A 21,578-nucleotide genomic window follows, 5' to 3' on the forward strand; every position below is an offset into this window, starting at 1 on the left:
TCAGCTTAGCCCCGCCAGCCAGCCAGCCAGCCAGCCAGCCCCACCCAGCTTGCTTCCTCCCAGCTTTTCCAGGTCCAAAGCAGGCTGGAGATAGTTGAGGGGAGCCTTGAGGTTTCTCCTTCCCAACTCTTACTGATAGGGAACCCCTGGCCCATGAGACACCATTGTACTTGGGTTTTTGGGTACCCGAAGGAGGAGCCCCTCTGGCACCCAGAGACCTAAGGGGAGATCCATACGTGGGACAGGCAGGCAGGCAGGCAGCCTTCTAACAAAATGGGTGTGTGGAGTGTTCACTGGAACAGTAAGGGCATCTGTAGTGTACCTTCTGTGCACACCTGGAGCCTCCTGGGAGTTAGCAGGGCCATGAGAGCGCAGGTTCTACCTCAGCACTGTGTAGGGGGCGGGGCAGAAGGGGCCAGATGAGCAGTGTTAGGCCTGGCAGCTCTTCTTGTTCCTGGCAGTTACTGAGCTGTGCTTGGCCCAGAGTAGTAAGAGGTGGCGGATGTTGGTGTGTGAATCTCCGCGCTGTGGCCCTTTAGGGGCTTGAGATGATGAAGGTAGAGCTCCCCAAGGAGACCACCATACTTAATCTCTGGCCTTGGGACTAGAGGAAGAGCTCTGAATGCAGGAAGCAGACATAGAAAGCTAGAAGAGGTGTTGAAATAGGGAAGAGAAAAGCCAATTGAGGTATATGCTATATTGCCACGGCAGGAAGTCTTCCCCACCCTCCATCTTTGGAGGACTGGTTTTGGGGACACAGAAGATGAACCTCATCTCCTTTTCTTCACTCCCATATTCATTTCCATCACCACTTCCCGCAAGTTCCCCCCCCCCATTTCTCCTCTACAGAACTTGTCCTATGGTGGGCACCCCCTGGGACGAGCCATGTACCCGCCCCTGCCTCCCTGGGGTACAGGAAGGGAGGACAACCCTTTCTGAGAGGCCCCTCCCTTTCTTGCACACCGATACCTCGCCCGCCCCTTGAGCTGACAAGCTCTGCTGTAATTAGGCTGCGGGGTCCGGGCTCTCCGCCTCCCTCCGGCGGATAATGAGATAAAGTGTCAGAGACATGGCGAGAACAAAGAGACAGAGACTCACTGAGATGTGTGTGGGGGTGGGGGTGGGGTGGAGGAGGGGGACTGATGGGATGTCAGAGCCTGGAGCAGAGCAGGGTCCTACCAGAACACCCGCATCCTGAGCCAGGGCGGGTGTGTCCTGTCACCAGCGCCCCCGAGCCTGGACTGTTAGGGGTGGTGGTGGTGGTGGTGCTAAATACCAATCTTGCAGCTCAAGCTCCAGCAGCTGCCCATCTGGGCTGCACATCTGGTACTCTGTGGCAGCTGGGGAGCCAGGACTCCTGGAGAGACGTCTGGCCCTTTGCTCTTGGGCCCTCGCTTGCTTGCCTGGTTCTGATGACCTAGGCTTGGTTGAGGCCCAGAGCCTCTCTGTCTTGGAACCTCCACCGTTTCTCCTCCCTTGGGTCTCCACCCCGCTCAGATACTACGTTGTCGCTTCTGCTCTGGCCTCTCCGAGATTTCTCAACGCTTCATCTGCTCCGTGATCCAGGCTCATCCCTGAGACCCCCTCCCCTCATGTTCCCATACGTGGGTCGTGGTCTTTGGGGTTCCAGGTCTCACACCCTACTTCCTTCCTTACACTCCCCGCCCCCCTCGTCCCCTACAATAACTCAGGCCACGCTGGCCCAGTAGATGAGAGACAGCAGGAGTCGTTAGCCGAGGATTAGGCACGACCCGTGGTCCCAGGGGAACCCGACTCTTCAACTCTAAACCGCTCCAGGGTACTAATCCGCGTGGCTGGCGGCGCAGCAAGTCAAATGCAGCTGGGCTCTCTGGGGCGAAGGCGAGCAGATTGCGGGGGTCCGTGGGTGCGGGTGCCCTCTGGAGGCCGAGCTGCTCTCAAACTCAGGGACGAGGTCTCGGGCTCCCCCTGTCGGGCAGCGCCTGCTCTGCACGGCCAACGTTTGCTCAAGTTAGACTGCGCCTGGAGTGTGCATACAGGTCTGTGCCCGGTGGCTCGCTCGCTCCTGCAACCAAGGCAGTGGAATCTCTCAGCCTCCACCCTTCTGGTGTGGTCAGAGGACATACATGGGACGCGGAAGACTCTGTCTCACCAGGTGCCCACGGCATCCAGGTTTGGGCTGGATCCTCTCGCCAGGCTGGCCCTAGACACCCGACACCCGGGGCTTCACTTTTGCTCTAATACTACCGGACTTCCCTCTGACTTGGCCTCCCCCTAAAGCCCTTGGTTGTCGTCCTTTCAGCTCCTTTCTTCAGACTGTTTCTAGCTTTATGTCTTTAGGTATGTCTGTGCCTCTCTTTGCCACTGTTCTCAACCTGGCTTTGTTTTCTGGGTCTGTTTCTGTGTCTCTACCAGTCTCTCCTCCCTTCTACACCTCGCTCTACCTGGCTGTGGGATCTTTGCAAAAGCCCCCCCCCCCCCGCCTCTCTCTCCCTCCCTCCCTCCCTCATCCATCCATTCTTTAGCTCTGTTTCTATTTTGTAGCTTAGTACCTGTCTCTGGGGAGGTGCAGCAACCCAATGGAACAGCCCGAGGACACCTTGGGGGCACTGCTCAGGGACCCCTCCCCATCTCTTCCACATTCCTGTCACCTCGCAGCGGCCTCTGTCTTCCCGCCGCAGCTGAGGTACTAGAGAGGGCGCCCGAGAGGGAAGCCACAATGCCCTGCATCTGCTCAGAAGCCCCGCGGGCCCTTGACCCCCGCTGCCACTATTAAGGGCGCTGGGTCCTGAGGCTCTGAGATGATCATGATTGCATCAGCCAGACAGAAGTGGAGCCAGGAGCCTAGCGGCAAGCAGGCTAGCAAGCGAGACAAAGACGCCCGCGCCATCTGTTTATGCAAAGCGCTCACCGCCAGGGACCCTGGTGTCCCGGTGCCTTGCCCAGACCGGGGCGCAGGGTCATGAACCCACTTCTACCTTGGGCTCCCGCTACGCCTGGGCATCCCCCTCCTCCCTAGCAGCCAGAGGGGCCACGGGGCGAGTACAACAGGGAGGGGGCGGGGTGTTGATGTGATTGGAGAGGACGCGGCTGTTTCTTCAATAATGGATGGAGATGATGCGGACGGCGAGCCGGCCGGGGAAAGGAGAGAGGAATAGAAATGGGGAGTGAAAGAAGCGGGGGCGGGAGGCTCAATCAGAGGCCCTCGCGCTCGGGAACGCGCGCGGGCGCGGGCGTCACACTGTCATTCGGTACTTGCTGCCGCGCAGCTCACACCCAGGCACACGCCCACGCACTGTCACCGACACACACACACACACACACACACCTGCAAGCAGAAACGCCAGAGCAGCGCTCTCTCTCTCTCTCTCTCTCTCTCTCTCTCTCTCTCTCTCTCTCTCTCTCTCTCACACACACACACACACACACACACACACACACACACACACCACACAAGTGGCTCTTGATTTTCACACATACGATCCTTGAGACAGTGACACCTGCATACCAGGGCACATCCAGACTTAAAGAGCACACAGACACGTTGGCGTGTCAAAGCACGTTTGAAAGACCGCACAACACACCTAGCCACCCTGAGACTTAGAGAAATCATAGAAATGGGGGCTGACAAACAGGGCAGTATAGACACAGAGGCACTGACGTGTGCCTCTGAACACACGTATCTGTGGTCGGGATACAGACACATTCCCAGACACATACATACCACCCACCAGCAGCTCAGGAGCCTTTCCAAATCTACTCAAGGGGCTGCACCCAACCAATTGTTGGAGATGCCGCCATTTGTGCCCTTCGGAGTTGCCGTGTGTGAGAAAGGTCGCTGGGCTCCCTGGAGTAGGCCTTGTTAGCCCGTATTAGCCAAGCAGGGTAATGAGGACCTGGTGACAAGAGGTGCCTGGGGCTGAGGACGCAGAGGCCCGTGGCCCCTGCCTGATTGGCTCATAAGCGTTCTTCTCAGGCCTTCAGGTATAGACCTCAGGCTGTCCCTGCTGCAACAATTCCAGCAGACTCTGACAGCCCCACTTGAGAGGAGGGTGATGGCTGGAGGGACACAAGCAACAGTCCTAGGAGACCCCCCCTCAGGAGCCCCAAGTGAGGTGAGGTGAAGATTGAAGACAGTGTCAGTCTGTACCTCACCTCCTCACTTGCTCAATCAGCAAAGGAGATTTGTTTGTTTGTTGTTGTTGTTTGTTTGTAATAACAATTAGAACCTGGAGAAGGTGGGTGTACATTGTGTCCAGGGCTCTATAATACCCTGGTCCTTCCTCTGATCTATTTTCAATTCAGTCTGCTCCTTGGCCCAGACTTATGACCTTTGCAGTGTGTGGCAGCGTCATCCATCACCAGGCAGCTGGCTTGTGGGAGTGGGAGGCACTGGGGGGCCAAACAGTGTCCCTGTCATATCTTCTGCTCTCATGGGACTGGCCAGGGCCCAGCTCAGCCGGCAGGAGACCGAGGGGAGGGTGTGATCAGTGGGTTCAATCAAGACACTGTTCTCCACCCCTAGGACCCCAGCACCCCTCCTTCCAGTTAGGCGCAGCCTGTCTCCCGGCTCCTCCCACCCCCCTTCTCCCGGGCCCTTTGCTTAATTTCCTATTAACTGCTGATAAATCCAATTAAACCGCCGCTCTAATTAGGGACAGCTGCCGGCTCAGTAAGGCGAGGGAGAAAGGGGGGGGGGCGCCCTGCGAGTATAGGGAGAGAACAGCCGTTTCTCCCTGCTCCTCGACACCCCTACACCAACACTGCCGCCCAATGAGCCAGTAAATTGGTTTTGCTTCAGTATTTTTGGGGGGCTCTTGACAGTCCCGGGGGTGGGGCTGCTCGGGGTTTGAGTCCCTCAGACCGCTTGATAGATACAGGCAATCGGCATCCTCCCTCCCCATACTTCTGGTAGGCGAATTCCGTGCAGGGACGGGGCAATACATTGACTTGTGTGTCTTGGGGGTGTGTGCGTTTGCCTGTGATCTGCTCCCGTTCCAGCTTAGTCACGGTAAAAAAAGGGGGACTGTCCGAGTGTTTCTCTAAGGCCCTGGCCCTCAGACAGCCAGGCTTCAAGAAGTGACAGTCAAGGGCAAAGGAACAAGAAGCGGAACCGGCTTTGCAGCGAGTTTCGTTGTGTGCTTCCCTACCCCCAGCACACCTCATCTCTCTCTACGGAAGGGGAGGGGGTGCCGTCCCGGGGCCCTCCTCTCCCCAGCCCAGCTGAGCCTCTGCCCTCCCCTCTCCTCCAGCAGCAGATGGTGCCCGGGCTCCCGCTGCCAACCTTGCTAGGCGGTGCCAACCTCAGTCCTGGCAGACAACCCATAGACTAGAAGAGGAGCTTCTGGCTGGCCAGGCCGGCCCTCCCCCACTCGCAATCAAACCCAAGACCCTCCGCCTGCCCCACTCCAGCGACCACCCCAAGCTGCTTCTCAATGGTCGGCTCCCAGGTCCCCAAACTCCTCGTCTCCTTCTGCTCCCTTCCGCACACCTTCCCGCTCCTCGCCACCTGCCGTTCTGACCAGGGCCGGGACATTTGCATATTTGCATATGCAAATAATAACATTTGCATACGGCGCGCCGCGGGGGGGGTCTCTGCTAGCACCGGTTAGCCGTCTGCCAAGCGTCCTCTCTCCGTACCTGTCGGGAAACGGCTGGGGCAGGGGCCGCGCGGGAGGGGTTAGGCCCCCCGGCCTCGCTAGCTTCGTTCCCGGAGGACTAGAGGAAGTGTTGCCATGGAGACGGCACGCACCCCACCCCCTCCCAGACCTAGGGTCTCTGGCTCGGTGTCTCCGGTTCTCTCCCCTTAGCCGCCCCTCCAGCCCCTCCCCATCCCTCTCTCTCCAACTGAGATCTTGCATCGCCCCCTGGCGGCCAAGCAAGGCTCCGTGCCAGGTTCGGAAATGCTAACCAGCCAAGATCTAGCTGAGGTACCTGGCCCTGCCGTGCTATTCTCCCAACCACAGGGACAATGACTCCAGGCTGGCCCTTTCTTCACTTCCAGCAGAAGCCCGGCCTCGCGAGCGCATGTCTGTCCACCTACACCAGCCTTGGGTTTCCATAAGCTGACAAGATGAGGTGGAGCGCCCACGAACACCCTCCCTCCCTCCCTCCCTCCCTCCCTCAGTCCACAGGCCTTCTCTCCATCCGCAGTTAAAAAAAAACTTTTCTAACTTTTGTCAAAACTTTAATAAATTCCTAACATTTGACAGTCCAGCCCCTTGGCATTTCCTTATGGAGATGCTTCCTTCCTCCTCCCCCTTCCCCTCCACCCCGCCCTCCCCTCCCCCGCCCCAGAACTTGAAGGTTGGGTAGGACTGAAGTGTGGGACATATCTTCCTCGATGCCAAGATACTCAGCCAGGCATCTCAAGCCCTAGGCAGGGGGGCGAGGCGGGGGCCAGACCCTCCCCCAGAAACATGAGTGTGCTCTGGTAGGCCTTCCCTGCTCTACTCATCCAGTAGTCCCCTGCCCCGGTCCCCTGCTACCCTCACTGGGCCCCGCCCAGGACAAGCTTGTCTCCCGCTAGCAGGCGCCCACACCTAGATCTCCTCCAGGAAGTCAGTGGGGAACAGCCCCACCTTGCGGCCGGTGTAGACCTTGACATAGCCGCCTGCTTCATCTCCTTTCTGCACCACGATCTAGGGGGTTAAAGGGTAGGGCCAAAGGTAAGAGAGAGCAGGGAAGTTGGGAGCGGGGTGGAGGAGGTGCGATGAGGCCTGGGATTAGGTTAAGGTACCCAGCTACCTGGTCCTTCTTGAGAGTGATCTGCCCAATCTCGCGGTTCCCCACAAAGGACCTAGTCACACGGTGCACACGCTCTCCAGCCCGGACACGAATGATGAAGTTTGGAGGGAAGAATCCGACCTTCTCTCCGATCTTCCCCTAGAGAAGGCAGTAGGCAGGATGATCTTAGGTTCTAGACTGACCCATATCCCACCTTAGCTCTAGCCATTAGGCTTACCCGCCACCACTCCTCATTGGAGTCATCGATGACTGTGATCTTCTCCCCTGGCCTGGGATAGGAAGGCGAGCTCTATGATTTACACTCACACTCCAGTTCCTGGCTGTGCAGCAGGCACAGCATCGATAAAGACCGCCAGGGCACCTGGCTCCATTCCCAGAGAGCTCATCTCTTACTCCTCAGTGCTCCCTACACTCCCGCCTCCCTAGAAGGCTCCTCACGGGAAATCCAGATCATCCTTCTCCAGGGCTTTGAACCGATAGAGAGCCACAAAGTAATGAGACTGCTGGAAGCCAGGCTGCTTGTGCTGAGGGTGAGAGAAGGTGACAGATTACAAGACTTCTTCACCTCTTCCAGGAGAGGCATTTATTGGTTTGTGTGTCTGTCTCAGTGTGGCGTGTGTGTGTGTGTGTGTGTGTGTGTGTGTGTGTGTGTGTGTGTGTGTGTTGGGGGGGAGGTGATAGGCACAGCTGGGACTGATGTCAAACCTTTACAGCCAGGAGGACCACGGTTCTACCGGGAGAAACTTACTTTGTCATCAGACGTTTTCTTCTCAGCCTTCTTGTCCCCTTCTGCATTGTTTCCTTGGATGGGAAATATGGACAAATTGCTTCTGCCTCTAGGAGGGCATCCATCACGCCCTCCCGCTCCTGGTCGAAGGCCGGTTTCACCCTGGGCCCCGCCCCCCTTTCCTTCTCCACCTGCTATACAGCAGCTAAACCCTTGACCACACCCACCCCAGGCCACCTCTGTGGATGGAGATGGTGGCACTCACTCACCGTCCTGTGACTTGCCCTCCTCGGGCCTGGCTGACTCTGGCTCCTCCTCCATCATGGCTGCTAGAGGCTAGAGGGTGACAGCAGAGTTAGAGAGATCTGTCTTGGGCTCCTGTTTCCCTGCCTCTCCAGGCAGGCCAGAGCAGTAGAACAATAGTATCTAAACATTGGAAGAAAATTTGGAGAAAATATCTAGCCCAACTACTTCCCCGATGCAGGAATTTCTTCTCAACTATGCTGGCAGGCAGGTCACCCATACTGTGCCTGAATACAGCTGTTGACAGGGAGTTCACTACCCTACAATACAATCCCATGTGGTTTTTTTTCAATTCCTTTTATTAAGCCTGTGTTAAATTTGTTTGTTGGGGTTTTTGTTTGTTTGTTTTTTGAGCCAGGGTTTCTCTGTGTAGCCTTGGCTGTCTTGGCCTCTCTTTGTAGACCAGGCTGGCCTTGGAACTCACAGAAATCTGCCTGCCTCTGCCTCCTGAGTGCTGGGGTTAAAGGCATGCACCACCACACCTGTTAAGCCTGTGCTGTCTTTAGTTATTTGTCTCCACTTACCTTCCTGGAGCTTTAAATGTGGAGCAAACACAGTCCCTTCACATATCCAAGGGGCACAGGCATATCCTTCCTGGCTTCTCTTGCCCAGTAATTTTTGATCCCTTCAAATGGCCCCTATGATCCAGATTTCAGGCCCTTCATTATACTGTCTGCTTTAAAATAATCCAGTGTGCAAGAAAAGGTGGTGGTTGGGGGTGGGGGTGGGGCACACAACACAGCTTTCTCCTTTTCTTCTTATTTATTTTATTTTTTTAAAAAGATTTTACTTATTATGTATACAGTGCTTGAAAGCCAGAAGAGAGCATTAGATCACATTATAGATGGTTGTGCCCACCATGTGGTTGCTGGGAATTGAACTCAGGACCTTTGGAAGAGCAGACAGTGCTCTTAACCTCTGAGCCATCTCTCCAGCCCTATTTTATTTTTTTAGACAGAGTTTCATGCAGGCCAGTTGTCCTCAAACTCCTTATGTGGCCAGAATGACCTTGAATTCCTGATTATCTTGCCTTTAGCTCCCAAATGCTGGGACTATAGGCACTGCACCACCTAATCTGTCTGGCAACACATTTTTACATTTCCCCCTTGAGAACAGAACCTAAGAATATGGGTGTCTTTCCTGAAACAGCCCTGTAAGTCATAGTTGAACTGGCTGAAATTTGTTATCTGTACCCAAGCTTTATATCAACTACTTAGACATCAGACCTCTAGTTTTGTTTTGGGGCAGTCCTCCCCCACCTCAAAAAAAGCAAATTTTCTCCTATGAAATCTCAAGTTATTAGAAGCTTGGCAAGGTGGTACATGCCTACAATCCCAGCACTGGAAGGCTGAGGTAGGAAGGTCATGAATTCAAGGCCAGTCTAGGTTATAAAGCAAGTTATGTTAGCCTGTGCCATATGGCCAGACCCTCAGCGCAGAGTGGAACAGATGTGTGCTAGAGACGTGGCTAAGCTGGTAGAATGCTTGCCTAGCATGCATGATGCCTTGGTTTTGATCCCTACCACCTATGAATCAGGTGTGCACATGTGTATCTGTAGTCCTAGCACTAGGGAAATGAAGGCAGGAGGATCAGATATTCAAGACCATCTTCAGCTACAAGGAGACCTAGTGCTGGTTTGCTACCTGAGACCCTCAATAAGGGGCGGGGCTTGCTGGAGTGTAGTAAGAGCATTTGCTGCTCTCTGAGATTTTATCTTTACCCTATATGTATGAGTGCTTTGCCTGCGTGTGTCTGAACACCATGTGCATGCCCGGTGCCCACAGAGACCTCAGAACTGGGATTGATTTAACTAACACCATCTATACTAGTTTATGCTTATGCAGGCAAACACATTTCTGTTGTTATCAACCTTGTCTGTCTACTGTAAAAGCATTGGGGCTGCCCTGGAGCCCCTAGGAGGCTTTGTGCCTCAGTCTTATCTCCACGAGGAACAGATCACACAGATGATCTCCATGGGCTCCTGCTGCAGCTACAATTCTTTCCTCTCCCCCAAATGCAAAAAGCACAGGTCTTGCCTGTGACCCAGCAATGCCGGGGCTTGGCCAAAGCCTTCTGTGGCACTTAGTCTCTCAGTTTTAGAAGGGGTTGGGGAAGTACACTCTGTGGCAGGAGCAAGTTTGCTTTTTGGTACTGGGTATTAGACCGGAGTACCTTTCAAACAGACACCAAGCAAGCTTGCCACCACTAAGCTACATGCTCAGTCCTAACCAGAGGCCGACAGTGAGGTATAGTCATGTAAAAAAAATGTAGTATTTCACACAGGAATGTTTCTGTTTGCTTATGCTGCAACATTTGGGGGCCGAGGAACTATAGCTTCTGTCTTTTCCCCAGGAGGAGTTGACCTGAGCCATGAGGCTTCTGTGGGGACATAGAGCGCTCACATTTTTCTTATCTGCCTGTCCCTTCTTCCGTTCCTTGTTTGCCATGATCACCCCGACGCGAAGGGTTTCAAACACGGGGTCGTTGCGATTGGCAGCAGCTAGTGGGATGGGAGGAGAAAGAAGACATTACAGTGCAGGGCTTGGAGGGGAGACCTCTTACTCACAGGGACTTGCTGGGGACTGGAGTGCAGGAAATAGGGAAGAGCCAGCTGTGTCATGAAGGTCACCAATCTATGAAGGAATGCCTTCTGATGGTGTTGGAAAGACAGCATTGCTAAGTTTCCTGGGAGTTGGGACAGGCTTGGAATCACTGTTATCCTGGCTTTTGTTCTGCTAAGCAGTATGTGTGCAAGCCAGGGCCCTACCACCAGCACATTATTTTGTACCCATACTCGTCACAAAGTTTAGCTTCTCCGCCAAATAAATTTGAGTCCACAGGAGAAGCGAGCTCTGAGCACAGGCCTGTCACTGTGTTCTTTCTTTTTGAGACAGTCTTGCTACATGGCCCTGGCTACGTATAGAAATCAAAGAGATCTGCCTTGTGAGTGCTGGGATTAAAGGCCTGTACTATCAGTGAATACACTTTTAAGGGTTGCCACATTGGGAACTTGTCCAGGAGGCTATCCTTAGCTCATGAGCTGGCCCCTGAGTGTGGCATCACTCTGTAACAGGGTGAAAGCAGCCTAGAGTCTGAGGTCTCATTCTCATCCCTGCCTCTGGCTAGTCCTTGCTTACCCATGTCTCAGCTAGACATGGCTCTCAGTGGGACGAGTCACTGCAACCAGAAATGGCTGTAAAATACTAGACTGAGGGAGAACTATGGAAAGAAGACGGATCTGCTTCAGAATTTACTTTCCGGTGGGGGCCGAAACCATCTCTGGGGCCTGCCCACTCCCTCAGGTCCTGCATGGGCACTTACAGAGATCTTTGACACAAGCATACTGTTGGTTGCTGTAGAGCGGGGAGCTATAGGCCCGGCGGAAACCAGGTGGCTGCAGGATGGGACAGAGAGAGCGTTAGAAGGAGCAAGGTGGGGTCCAGTCCCCTCCCTAGTGAGTGCTCAGCCCTTCTCAGAGTAAGAGAAAGCAGGGGAATGTATGGGATGGGACATGCAGGGGCCAGCAAGGAGTAGTTGATGGCCTGTGCCTTCCTCCCCAGAGCCTTGTTACTCACAATCTTGCCGAAGCACCTCTGCATCTCCACGTAGGACTGACAATGTTCATGGATGTTGGTCTTGCAGTTCTTACACCGGAGCCCAAATTTGTTATTGACTTGGAGGGGGAGAACATTTGTGTAAGGTTCTGGGTCCCCTTTTCCTTTGTACCACTGTGGCTACTTCTGCTCTCGTCGGCCTGCCCTCTTCTGGGACTCTATCCTGTCAACCTTACTATTTTCATAGGCTGAATTTCAGCAGTTTGTCTATCTATTCAGACACAACTCTTCCAAGTCCTGCCCCACCCATGGGCCTTCCGTCTTACTGCCTCTGCTCCCCTTCAAGACTCACGCACAATCATCCGGGCACAGACATCACAGAACTTGGGCTTCTTGAAGAAATGATCTTTGAATTTGTGGGGCTTGTCATTGACAAGCTTAGGAGGTTCTGGGGGTGGTTCCTCTTCCTCCTCCTCCTCTTCTTCCTCCTCATAGATATAGTAGATGGGTCCACCCCCAGCCCCCACTGCCTCGCCATTGGCCTGCGGCTCTGGGGGAGGCTCCGTCTCTGCAGTCTCTGGAGAGCCCTTCTTGAATAGCTGCTTCAGTCGTTGTAGCTGAGGGAGGGGTGAAGGAAACCCAATGTTAAATGACAGTCACGTTCTCATTTCTCCGTCATGGGATTAGTGGACTGGGGCTGCAGGTGTCGGCTAACCCAACAACAAATGAGTCACACACAAGTGGCATCAGTCCAAGCAGTTTTCTTCAGATGATGTGATGGCTTCACAGCCCTCCACCTCCACACCCCCCACCTAGTGGCCAAAGGTCCAGACTCACCCCACCTTGTGGAGTCTCTTCTGGAAAGGGGGGCTGAGGGGACTCCACCACCTCCTTTTCTGTCATCCTACAAGAGGATGGACCCCACTATGAGGTCTAATCTGACTGCCGTTCTTCTGTTCCTGTATTCTTGCTGCACACAGTAGGGTGGCCCTTGGGAAAGGGGTTACGGGAAACTTGGTCCAACAGCCTTTGGAAGAACTTGTGATCAAATTCTATGGAGGTCCCCCCAAAAACAGAGGGAAGACTTCCCCACCGGTTCCTTAAACTAACACTTATCTCTCCACGTCGAGGGACAGCTCCAGGGTCTTCAAGTCCAGTATGGTAACCAAGGCTGTTGGCTTCTTGTTTCTCAACCTTCCTAATGCCGAAACCTTTTAATACAGTTCCTCATGTTGTGGTGACCCCCAACCACAAAATTGTCTCTTTGCTACTTTATATGACACGCAGGATGTTTGATGTGACACCAGAGGGGGTCGTAACCCAAGGGTTGAGAAACACTGTCCTACAGAGAGTCCTGAGTGGTGGATATGACGCACACCTTCTCATGGCTTCTGGAAGTGTAACCTGGCTCACAAGGGCAATCCTTGTCTACCGGCATGAAAGTGTGTCCTGAGGTCTGCCCTCCTCTCTCTCCTAAGCCTTGGGGGCCTTGGCCTGCCTTAGGCCTCAGCTATTTTAGGTTTTCAAAGTAATATGAGACTTTCCTTTCCTTACCACTCCACTCCCTGGACCACACCCCACCCCCTCCTCCAATCTTGGCTCATCCCGAAGTAGAACCCAAACTACTTTAAAAATCCAAACTACTCACAGATAAGGAGAGAGACGAAGAAGCCGAACAGACTCAGGATTGGGGAGATGAAGGGATGGAGAGATGCCTTACTTCTCAGACTTCCTAAGTCAGTTCAGGGTAGGAGGAGGGAGTTCCCTAAGACCTTGATGGTGGTCCTGGGGAAGGCTAGTCCTCCTCCTTCAGGGCTAAGCCCCCCAGTACCTTCTGGACTCACACCAGCCACCCAGACAGTATCATTAGGCCTCGCAGCCTCTCGCTGTGGGTGGCAGTGTTGAAGTGACAGGGCTGGAGAACAGTGGACAGCTGAGAGCACAGCTGACAGGCAGAAATTGGAACCAAGAGGTCTGGGGCAGGGCTGGACCCTGACTCCTCCCATCCCCCTTACCCCCCAGCTGCTAGTCTCTGGGTGTGTTTACACTGAGCTGGTCAGTGCTGCTAGTCAGCAACGGGTATTCTCTACCCTAGCCCACTCCAAGTCCCAGGGACTGAGCCCAGGGCTGTGCCATGCTAAGCGTGTGCTACACCACCAAGCCAGATCCCTAGCAGGAAAGGAGCTTCTGTACACGACACACACTCACATGAGGGGACTTTGTGGGGAGAGGCGGGTTGGTACCAGAGGGCTAAGGAGCAGAGAGGAGCTCAGTTAACCCTGGACAGCTTGGAGCTGCCTGTGTGTCTGTGAGTGCAGGTGTGTGGGGTCAGAGGACAACTCTTGGAGTCAGTTCTTTCCTGCCACTGGTGGATCGGGGTGGACTCAGGCTGCCAGGGTTATACACAAGCACCATTACAGCTCCTAACCGACCTCACCAGCCCACAGCTGCCTTCTAGAGTCAGGGTTATTTTTAATAATACATTATTTATCTGTGTGTGTGTGTGTGTGTGTGTGTGTGTGTGTGTGTGTGTGTATTCTATTTTTCACTGAGACAGGGTTTCTCTGTGTAGCCTTCGCTGTCCTGGACTCACTTTGTATACCAGGCTGGCCTCGAACTCAGAGAGTGTCTCTGCCTCCAGAGTGCTGGGATTAAAGGTGTGCACCACTACATCCGGCTAACTATGTGTGTATATTTATTGGTGCATGCCCTCTAACATGTGGGTGGTGATCAAAGGACAATTTGCCAGTCAGTTCTCTCCTTCCACTGTGTGTCTTGGAATCAAACTCAGGTTTCCTGGCATGGCAGCAAGCACTGCGCCATCTTGATGGCCATCCAGAGAGCTCTTATCGTCTGTTCCCTTCCCCACGACAACTGCAAACTCTAGAATTTCTGATAGCCAAGTCTTAGTCTCAAGCCATTTTAACTGCAACTCCAGCCCTCAGCTCTGAGAGCCCAGCACAGCAAGGCAAGGGTGGCCGCACTCCTGGAGCCGCCAAGACTGTAACTGAGTATGGATCCTGTTTGTTTTTGAGAAGGTATGTTATGTTGTCCCAGAACTTGCTATGTTCAGGCTAGTCTTAAACTTAAGAGATCTGCCTGTCTGCTCCCTAAGTGCTGTGATTAACAGGCTGTGGTACTGAGAGAACCTGGAAACGCCTCCAGACAGCTCTACCTTGCAAGTGGTGACTTTTGCTTCTCAGTTCCATCAACTGCGTGGGACAGGTGAGCATGCTTCATTGATACAGCATCTTGGCACTGTAAGTTCCGTTGGTTTTATTGTAAGCAATGTCCACATGTGTTTCTGCTAAGAACTCAACCCTATGAAGGATTGAAGTTGCAAACTCCCCGCCCCTGAGGGTTTGTCAGAAGATTAGATGGACAGAAATGAGGCCAGCATCTTGACCTAGTTCTGGACTTGACTTGCCCAGCTCAGTAGCAAGGCTATAATGAAATCAGAATTAATGGGCAAGAAGGAGCCTCTGATATGGACACTAAGGGCCAGAACTGAGGAACAACAGGCTTGACGGGTAAAGAGCAGTTTGCAGAGTTTGAGAACCACAGATCCCAGTTCCAGAGACCACCATCTGTGAGAATTATGCACAGGGAAGAGGAGAGCCAGAAGGAAGGTTAGGAAAACATGTGCACAACTAGGAAAACTTCCTAACCTACAAAAAGCCCTTTTAGCACATGTGGAACTGGACCTGCTCAGACCCTCTGACCATTCCCACAGAAACCCTTAACAGAGAAACAGTAACTGATGTCCAGTGATAGGTTTTTGCTTTTTTTTTTATATATATATATTTATAAACAAAACCAACCTCCCCCCAAGTAACTCCCCGAACAAACAAAAAACCAGATTAAATAAAATTTACAGTGAACCCAGCAAACATCTGTATGTGCAATTAAATACTGTGTCTGTTACTGTGGCACAAACCTCAAACAAACAATACACATGTGTTCTGGGGAGGGGAGGGTCCCAAGTTTTAACTCTGTGGGGTTTGGGGAGACAAGATGGGGGAAGTGAGAGAATGGGGAAATCAATTTATTTTTCTTAATTCTGTCCATATAAATATATTCATGAAGACCAAAAGAGGAAAGGGAGGTTGGATGGTGATGAAATGGGAGAAGAGGGGAGTGTGGGACCCTCTCGATTCTACTTGACCAAAAAAATATCAAAGAAATTAATTTCATGGTGGGAGAAGAGATAAAAAAAATCATAGAGGAGGATGGGAAGGAAAGGGAGACAGAGAGGGACCAGTCAAGGGGAAAGCAGGACCCATGGCAAAGGAGGCCATGCTGTATGAGAATCTCTTTGCTTCTCTCTTCAGCCTCTGTGGTAGGCTCTGGCCCAGTTCGCTCTGCCTTGGCTCCCTCAGGTCAGGCCCCCACTCCTACTGTGCCAGTCCCTTCCCCCTCTGTTTACTGGGAGCTGGCTCGCTCCAGAATCCTCAGGTCGTAGTTCTTTTTAGCCACTCGAAGTTTGAAGCGACTCACAGAGTTGTTGAGGCGAAGGGAGGCATTCTGGGCAGCCAGGGGGCTGGGGAACACAGCCACTATTGTGTACAAGGCAGCGAGGTCCGAGTGGCGGCCATTCTCAGCAGTCCCACTGTTGTCCCCCCCACCTGCACCAGGCAGCCCCTGAGCATCCTTAAGCCACTGGATCTTGGCCCCAGACATGGCAAGCTGGGTGAAGAGTTTGTCTGCCTCTGTACGGGTGATTCCTTCTGGGAGATCTGTCACCTCCAGCACCCTTCCCAGCACTGAAAGGGGAGGAGACAACATGACTGTGAGAGGTGAAGCAAGACGGGGAAGTGGCCTGGCTGTATCACTGACCAAGCCTGTACCCCAAATCCCTCAAAAGCCCTACCTATCAAGATAAGGAGGGGGTAGGGGGAGCCTTCCTTTCTCCTAACTCAGGGATGTAAGAATGACATCTTTAGAGCACCTTCACAGGGTGGCACTGCTGTGACATGTAGGATTATTAGTGATTTTAACTACTCAGTGGCTGATCCAAAGGCAGACTTCCCTATCCTGCTCAGCAGCTCCACCCCTTCTTTCTTTGTTCAGGCAACCCCACGGAAGGCCTGAGAGAAGCTCCTCTCCCACACTTTCCACGAACCCCAACACAGGTCTAGGACACCAGGGGGGAGATGACCTAGATTAGTGTCAGAAGGGCTTCTAGGAGATGGAGTGCCCAAGAGGCTCAGCCACTCCCACACTGTGCTAAGTCCACTCCCACACTGTGTCTACGAGGGGAACAGACTCTTCGCTTCTCTGCCTCCTGCTGCTCTTGAGCAAAGAAGGCTCCATCCCCGCCCCCCCCCCCCCCCCGCCCCCCTTGCTCTCAGGCAGCTTCCCACTTGCACTGGATGGCAAGGAAGGGCATCCCCTGGGTGTTTGGAGTCCTGCTACTCACCAACATCTGCTGTCCCCAGGTCAGTGGAGGCAGATTTGAGTGCTTGTCTCTTGCCTCGGTTTCCATGCTTCAATCCACTCTGTCCCTTCAACATCCAATATAAATCTCACCCCAAATGAACAGATTGATTGCTCTGTGTCCCAGTGTCCCCCCTAGAGACTGAGGGGCAGCACCCCACCCTGAGGACCTGACCCCACCAGGTAGTTAGATTTCCCAGGGAGTGGCAACTGAGACATAAAAACTTCTCTCTGGGCACTGAGGTGGGTGTCATGAGCACAGGAGTAGGGTAAAACTTTTCTTGTTTTGCCCATCTGTGTTTTCTCCAATGTTCCCCCAGCTGGCTGAAGCAGATGGCTCGGAGACCCCTCCCAAATAAGAAGGGGTCTGATGTCCCAAGACTGCTGTTGGCCATGCTTACCTGGTGCACCGTGTAAGTCGACTGGCCATGGATCAAGGGAGGGCAGAGGGATAGATTGTATTGTAATGGCTGACCCAACAGGGAATAGCGCCCATCACCTAGGAGCAAGAACAGACAGTTCCCGGGAGCTTGCATTTCACAGTGTATCTATCATGAGACCCAGGGGGCTTTGGAGGTAAACAGCAATGCACACTGCTCTTGCCTTTTCTATGATGGGAGTGCCTATGGAGCTGATTCAAGAGCGTCATTTCTATGTGACGGCCACATACCTTTAGTCCCAGCACTCAGCAGAGGCAGGCAAATCTCTATGGGTTCAAGGTCAGCCTGGTCTACATTGAGAGTTCCAGAACAGCCATAGCTACATAGGAAGACACTGCCTCAGAAAAACAAAGGAAAACAAACAAAGAGCAGTGTCCCTTCCTGCTCTGAGCCCCACTACTAGCCCCTCCACCCTGAGCAAATGGAGGGAGGAGGCAGGTGGACATGCCTGTTATTCTAGTGCTTGAGAGGCGGAGGCAGGACGACTGCTTATAGTTGAAGCCAGCCTGGACCACACAGGGAATTCTAGCCAGCTCAGGATGCAAAGTGAGCCTTGGTTTCAAGAAAAGGGAAATGGCCAGGGAGGAGGCCTGAGCTCCACGAGCGTCGGTCATCACCTCTGGGTGTGTTCGTCATCCCCAAGGCCCCAAGTTTCTAACTCCAGAGAGAGGCAATGCAGAGTGATGGACAAGAGCACAGACTTGGAGCCTCATGCCCAGCCAAAACCACTGGCTGTGCGTAACTAGAGTGCAATGCTGGGGGGAGCTGCCCGCTTTGGTGCTTTGGATGGTGACTGAACTCAGCAGTAAAGCCTTGTAGCAATGCCGGGGGCAGCACTAAGTGCTGCGTGACTTACTACTCATAAAATTCTTTTTTTTTTTTTTTTAAAGATTTATTTATTTATTTATTATGAATATAGTGTTCTGCCTGCATGTACACCTGTAGGCCAGAAGAGGGCATCAGATCACATTATAGGTGGTTGTGAACCACCATGTGGTTGCTGGGAATTGAACTCAGGACCTTTGGAAGAGCAGGCAGTGCTCTTAACCACTGAGCCATCTCTCCAGCCCTCATAAAATTCTTTATTTCAGAGCATCTTAAAGTTCTTAAACAACATCTTTTTTTGTTGTTGTTGATTTGTTTTGTTTTTCAAGACGGTCTCTCTGTCTTTGTAGACAGGTGATCCACTTGCTTCTGCCTCCAAAGTGCTGGGAGGATTAAAGGCATGCACCACCACGCCTGGCCTTAAACAACATCTTAATCTTATTTTTAGTTTACTTGTGATAGCCAAAGCAAAAAGCAAAAGACCATTTCCTTCTTAACTCCCTTCTCTGGATGAGAAAACTAAGGTCTTCCTCTTAGTTTATGAGACCTGCCCTGGAACCAGGTGCTTTAACTGGATCTACGTGTTGCTTCTTCAGAAATCACATTCTCCTTGGAGCTGGAGAGCTGGGACACCACCTAAGAGCACTCAGTCCCTGAAGAGGGCCTGGGTTGGTTCCCAGCACCCACACCAGTACCTCATAATTGCCTATAATCCCAATCCAAGGTATATATAAATCACATAGGCACATGCCATAAATAATACATTTTAAAAATACCCTCCCTGCCCCCCCCCAGGGTTTCTCTGTGTAATTGCCCTGGCTGACCTGGAACTTTGTACACCAGGCTGGCCTCAAACCCACAGAGATCCTTCTGCCTCTGCATCCTGAGACAAGCCCAGCTAAAACACCTTACAAGACAAAGCCCAACTGTTCTGACACAGCCTCACATTCCCAGCTCTCTGGGTCAGCAATGATGTTGGGCTGAGTGCTTCTGCTCACTGCAAAGTTGAATGGACGCCTTTTCTCTTTTTATCCTACTTGGTAGTATATACCAAGCACGTGAAGGAGGGCTGGGGTAAGTTATCCTTTGCCTAACAGATGAGGCCACAGGAAGTATTAGCACCACTGTCTCCCTACCTGTTGCTACCTTCTAACCCTCCACCTTGTACTGGATGAGGAGCATTGAGCTCCACAGCAGCCCACCCTCAGCTAACTCCCTACCCTGTGCAGGACCTCCAGGCCGAGGGAATGGTGTGAGGACAGGCAGGGGGCTGAGTCCAGTGCAGACATTGCTGAGGCTTGTGACAGGAGACGGTGCTGGAGACTGGGTAGGAGATGTGACGGGGCTGCTGCCCATTTGTGCATTGGCCTGTGAAAGACAAGAGCACACACCGCACAGGCACACATTAGCCTTGGTATGTTTCCAAGGCTTCCAAGTCATCACTCTACAAAGTGGTCTTTTAAGAACTGCCCAAGCCAGACTGCTGCTTCAAACTCCTTCCTGTTCCCTAGTTAGTTTGTGTTGTTATTTCCTATTTTATTTCCAGCGCTAGGGTCAAACTCAGACCTTTACATATGCTAGGCAAGCAGTGAGCCACTCACCTACCTTGGCAGTCCTAGTTTGTATTTGTAGTACCCACTCATTTTTGCTTGTTTTTCCAGACAGGGTTTCTCCGTGTAGCCTTGGCTGTTCTGGACTCACTCTGTAGACCAGGCTGGTCTCAAACTCAAGAGATCCACCTGCCTCTGCCTCCCCAACTGCTGGAATTTCAGACGTGTGCCATCACGGCTGACTTAGTAGGCACTCTTGAACTATTTCATTGTTTTGTCTGTGCATGTGTGTGTATATGTCTAGTAGGCAAAGCTTAAAGAAGGCGTTGGAGGGCCGGGTGTGGTGGTTCACGCCACCTTTAATCCCAGCACTTGGAAGGCAGAGGCAGGTGGATCTCTGTGAGTTTAAGGCCAGCCTGGTCTACAAAGTGAGTACAGGATAGCCAAGGCTACACAGAGAAACCCTGTCTCGAAAAATAAAAACATAAGAGTAGATGTCTGGCAAGCCAGTGATCTTTTTGCTATTCTATGGAGCCAGCCTTCCTGAATCCCCACAATCCTGGGCACTGTTTCGTACTTTATCTTGAACTTAGTCTCTCACTGAATAGAACCTGTCCTTATGGAAGAGGTCCATGTATCTGCATCCTCCACCAATAGGACCCGTCCTTATGGAAGAGGCCCATGTACCTGCATCTTCCACTTATAGAGTCTGTTCTTATGCTTATCACAAATCCTTCCTCTTTATGCCCTGTCCTGAGCTCTGTTTATCAGTCCATAGAACTCAAGTGCTTTGCTCCTTTACTAGGGTGTTTCTCTGTAGCTGTGCCTGAAGCTTTTGTTGTGATAATTGTCACCTGGAAACCTTTTTCCAAAGTTTTACTGTATTTCAATGTACAAGGAAAAAAAAAACCTTGAGGTCAAACTCTGGAAGTTTTGACCCAGTCCTTGAAAATGTGGTGTGGACTCATTTCACTCTTTAGCTTGCACGGATCTTTCCCTGAAGGCCGTGAGGCTTGCGGGGCTCCCCTACCTGTGTGCACATGTTTGTACGTGTGCATGTTTGTGAGACACAGCTCAATCTTGGGCCCAGAGCCTCATGTGCACTAGGCTTGTGATCTCCTACTGAGCAGCATTCATCCCTGTGTCCTCCACTTAAATATGCTTTAAACACAGACTAATGTGGTCACTCTCCTGTCTGATATAACTAGATTCCTGAGCATGGGCTGATGTGGTCACTCTCCTCTGAGATAACTAGGCTCCTGAGCATGGGCTGATGTGGTCACTCTCCTGTCTGAGATAACTAGGCTCCTGAGCATGGGCTGATGTGGTCACTCTCCTCTGAGATAACTAGGCTCTTGAGCATGGTCTGATGTGGTCACTCTCCTGTCTGAGATAACTAGGCTCCTGAGCATGGTCTGATGTGGTCACTCTCCTCTGAGATACCTAGGTTCCTGAGCATGGTCTGATGTGGTCACTCTCCTGTCTGAGATAACTAGGTTCCTGAGCATGGTCTGATGTGGTCACTCTCCTGTCTGAGATAACTAGGCTCCTGAGCATGGGCTGATGTGGTCACTCTCCTCTGAGATAACTAGGTTCCTGAGCATGGTCTGATGTGGTCACTCTCCTGTCTGAGATAACTAGGTTCCTGAGCATGGGCTGATGTGGTCACTCTCCTCTGAGATAACTAGGCTCCTGAGCATGGTCTGATGTGGTCACTCTCCTCTGAGATAACTAGGCTCCTGAGCATGGGCTGATGTGGTCACTCTCCTGTCTGAGATAACTAGGTTCCTTGAAAGAGGGTGTACTTTGTTACTCTCATATTTCTTTCTTAAAACATCCAGTGAAAGATGTGTAAAAGAGGCTGTTTAGCTGGTTGTGGTGGCACAGGCCTATAATCCCAGCACCTGGGAAAGCAGAGGGAAAAAGATCTCTGTAAGTTCAAGGTTAGCCTGTCCTAAAAAGTCCAGGACAGCCAAGGCTACACAGAAAAACCTTGTCTTGAAAAAGAAAAAGAAAC

At 52.3% G+C, this 21,578-nt stretch overlaps 2 protein-coding genes across 31 annotated transcripts in view; both read right to left on the reverse strand.

Annotated features, from left to right (window-relative positions):
• Positions 1 to 6,268: 6,268 nt before the first annotated feature.
• On the reverse strand, positions 6,269 to 14,414 carry STAC3 (SH3 and cysteine rich domain 3). Of its 6 annotated transcripts, none has more exons than XM_084759614.1 (13): positions 13,142 to 14,414; positions 12,959 to 13,042; positions 12,421 to 12,521; positions 11,663 to 11,927; positions 11,332 to 11,429; positions 11,078 to 11,150; positions 10,159 to 10,256; positions 7,723 to 7,789; positions 7,475 to 7,527; positions 7,165 to 7,250; positions 6,944 to 6,995; positions 6,727 to 6,864; positions 6,269 to 6,620 (listed from the first exon to the last, which is right to left on the reverse strand). In XM_084759614.1, the coding sequence occupies exons 1-13, from the start codon at positions 13,314 to 13,316 to the stop codon at positions 6,522 to 6,524; spliced, it is 1,389 nt and encodes a 462-aa protein (XP_084615740.1). In that variant the 5' UTR covers positions 13,317 to 14,414; the 3' UTR covers positions 6,269 to 6,521. The 6 variants fall into 6 exon arrangements, with proteins under 6 accessions (XP_084615740.1, XP_084615744.1, XP_084615742.1 ...); XM_084759618.1 differs by adding an exon at positions 12,148 to 12,214 and having other exon boundaries at positions 12,959 to 13,244; XM_084759616.1 differs by adding an exon at positions 12,148 to 12,300 and having other exon boundaries at positions 12,959 to 13,244.
• A 924-nt stretch (positions 14,415 to 15,338) lies between these two features.
• R3HDM2 (R3H domain containing 2) overlaps positions 15,339 to 21,578 on the reverse strand; it is a 118,333-nt gene continuing 112,093 nt past the window's right edge. For all 25 annotated transcript variants that reach the window (XM_084759574.1, XM_084759577.1, XM_084759576.1 and 22 more), the window contains 4 exons: positions 19,232 to 19,379; positions 17,148 to 17,245; positions 16,730 to 16,814; positions 15,339 to 16,073 (listed from right to left, as the gene is read on the reverse strand). In XM_084759574.1, the coding sequence (XP_084615700.1) occupies positions 15,733 to 16,073; positions 16,730 to 16,814; positions 17,148 to 17,245; positions 19,232 to 19,379 (672 nt within the window). In that variant the 3' untranslated portion in view covers positions 15,339 to 15,732. The remainder of the gene's footprint in view (positions 16,074 to 16,729; positions 16,815 to 17,147; positions 17,246 to 19,231; positions 19,380 to 21,578) is intronic.

This window comes from Acomys minous (genome assembly GCF_964271855.1).
Source record: "Acomys minous genome assembly, chromosome: 15".
Lineage (NCBI taxonomy): Eukaryota > Metazoa > Chordata > Mammalia > Rodentia > Muridae > Acomys > Acomys minous.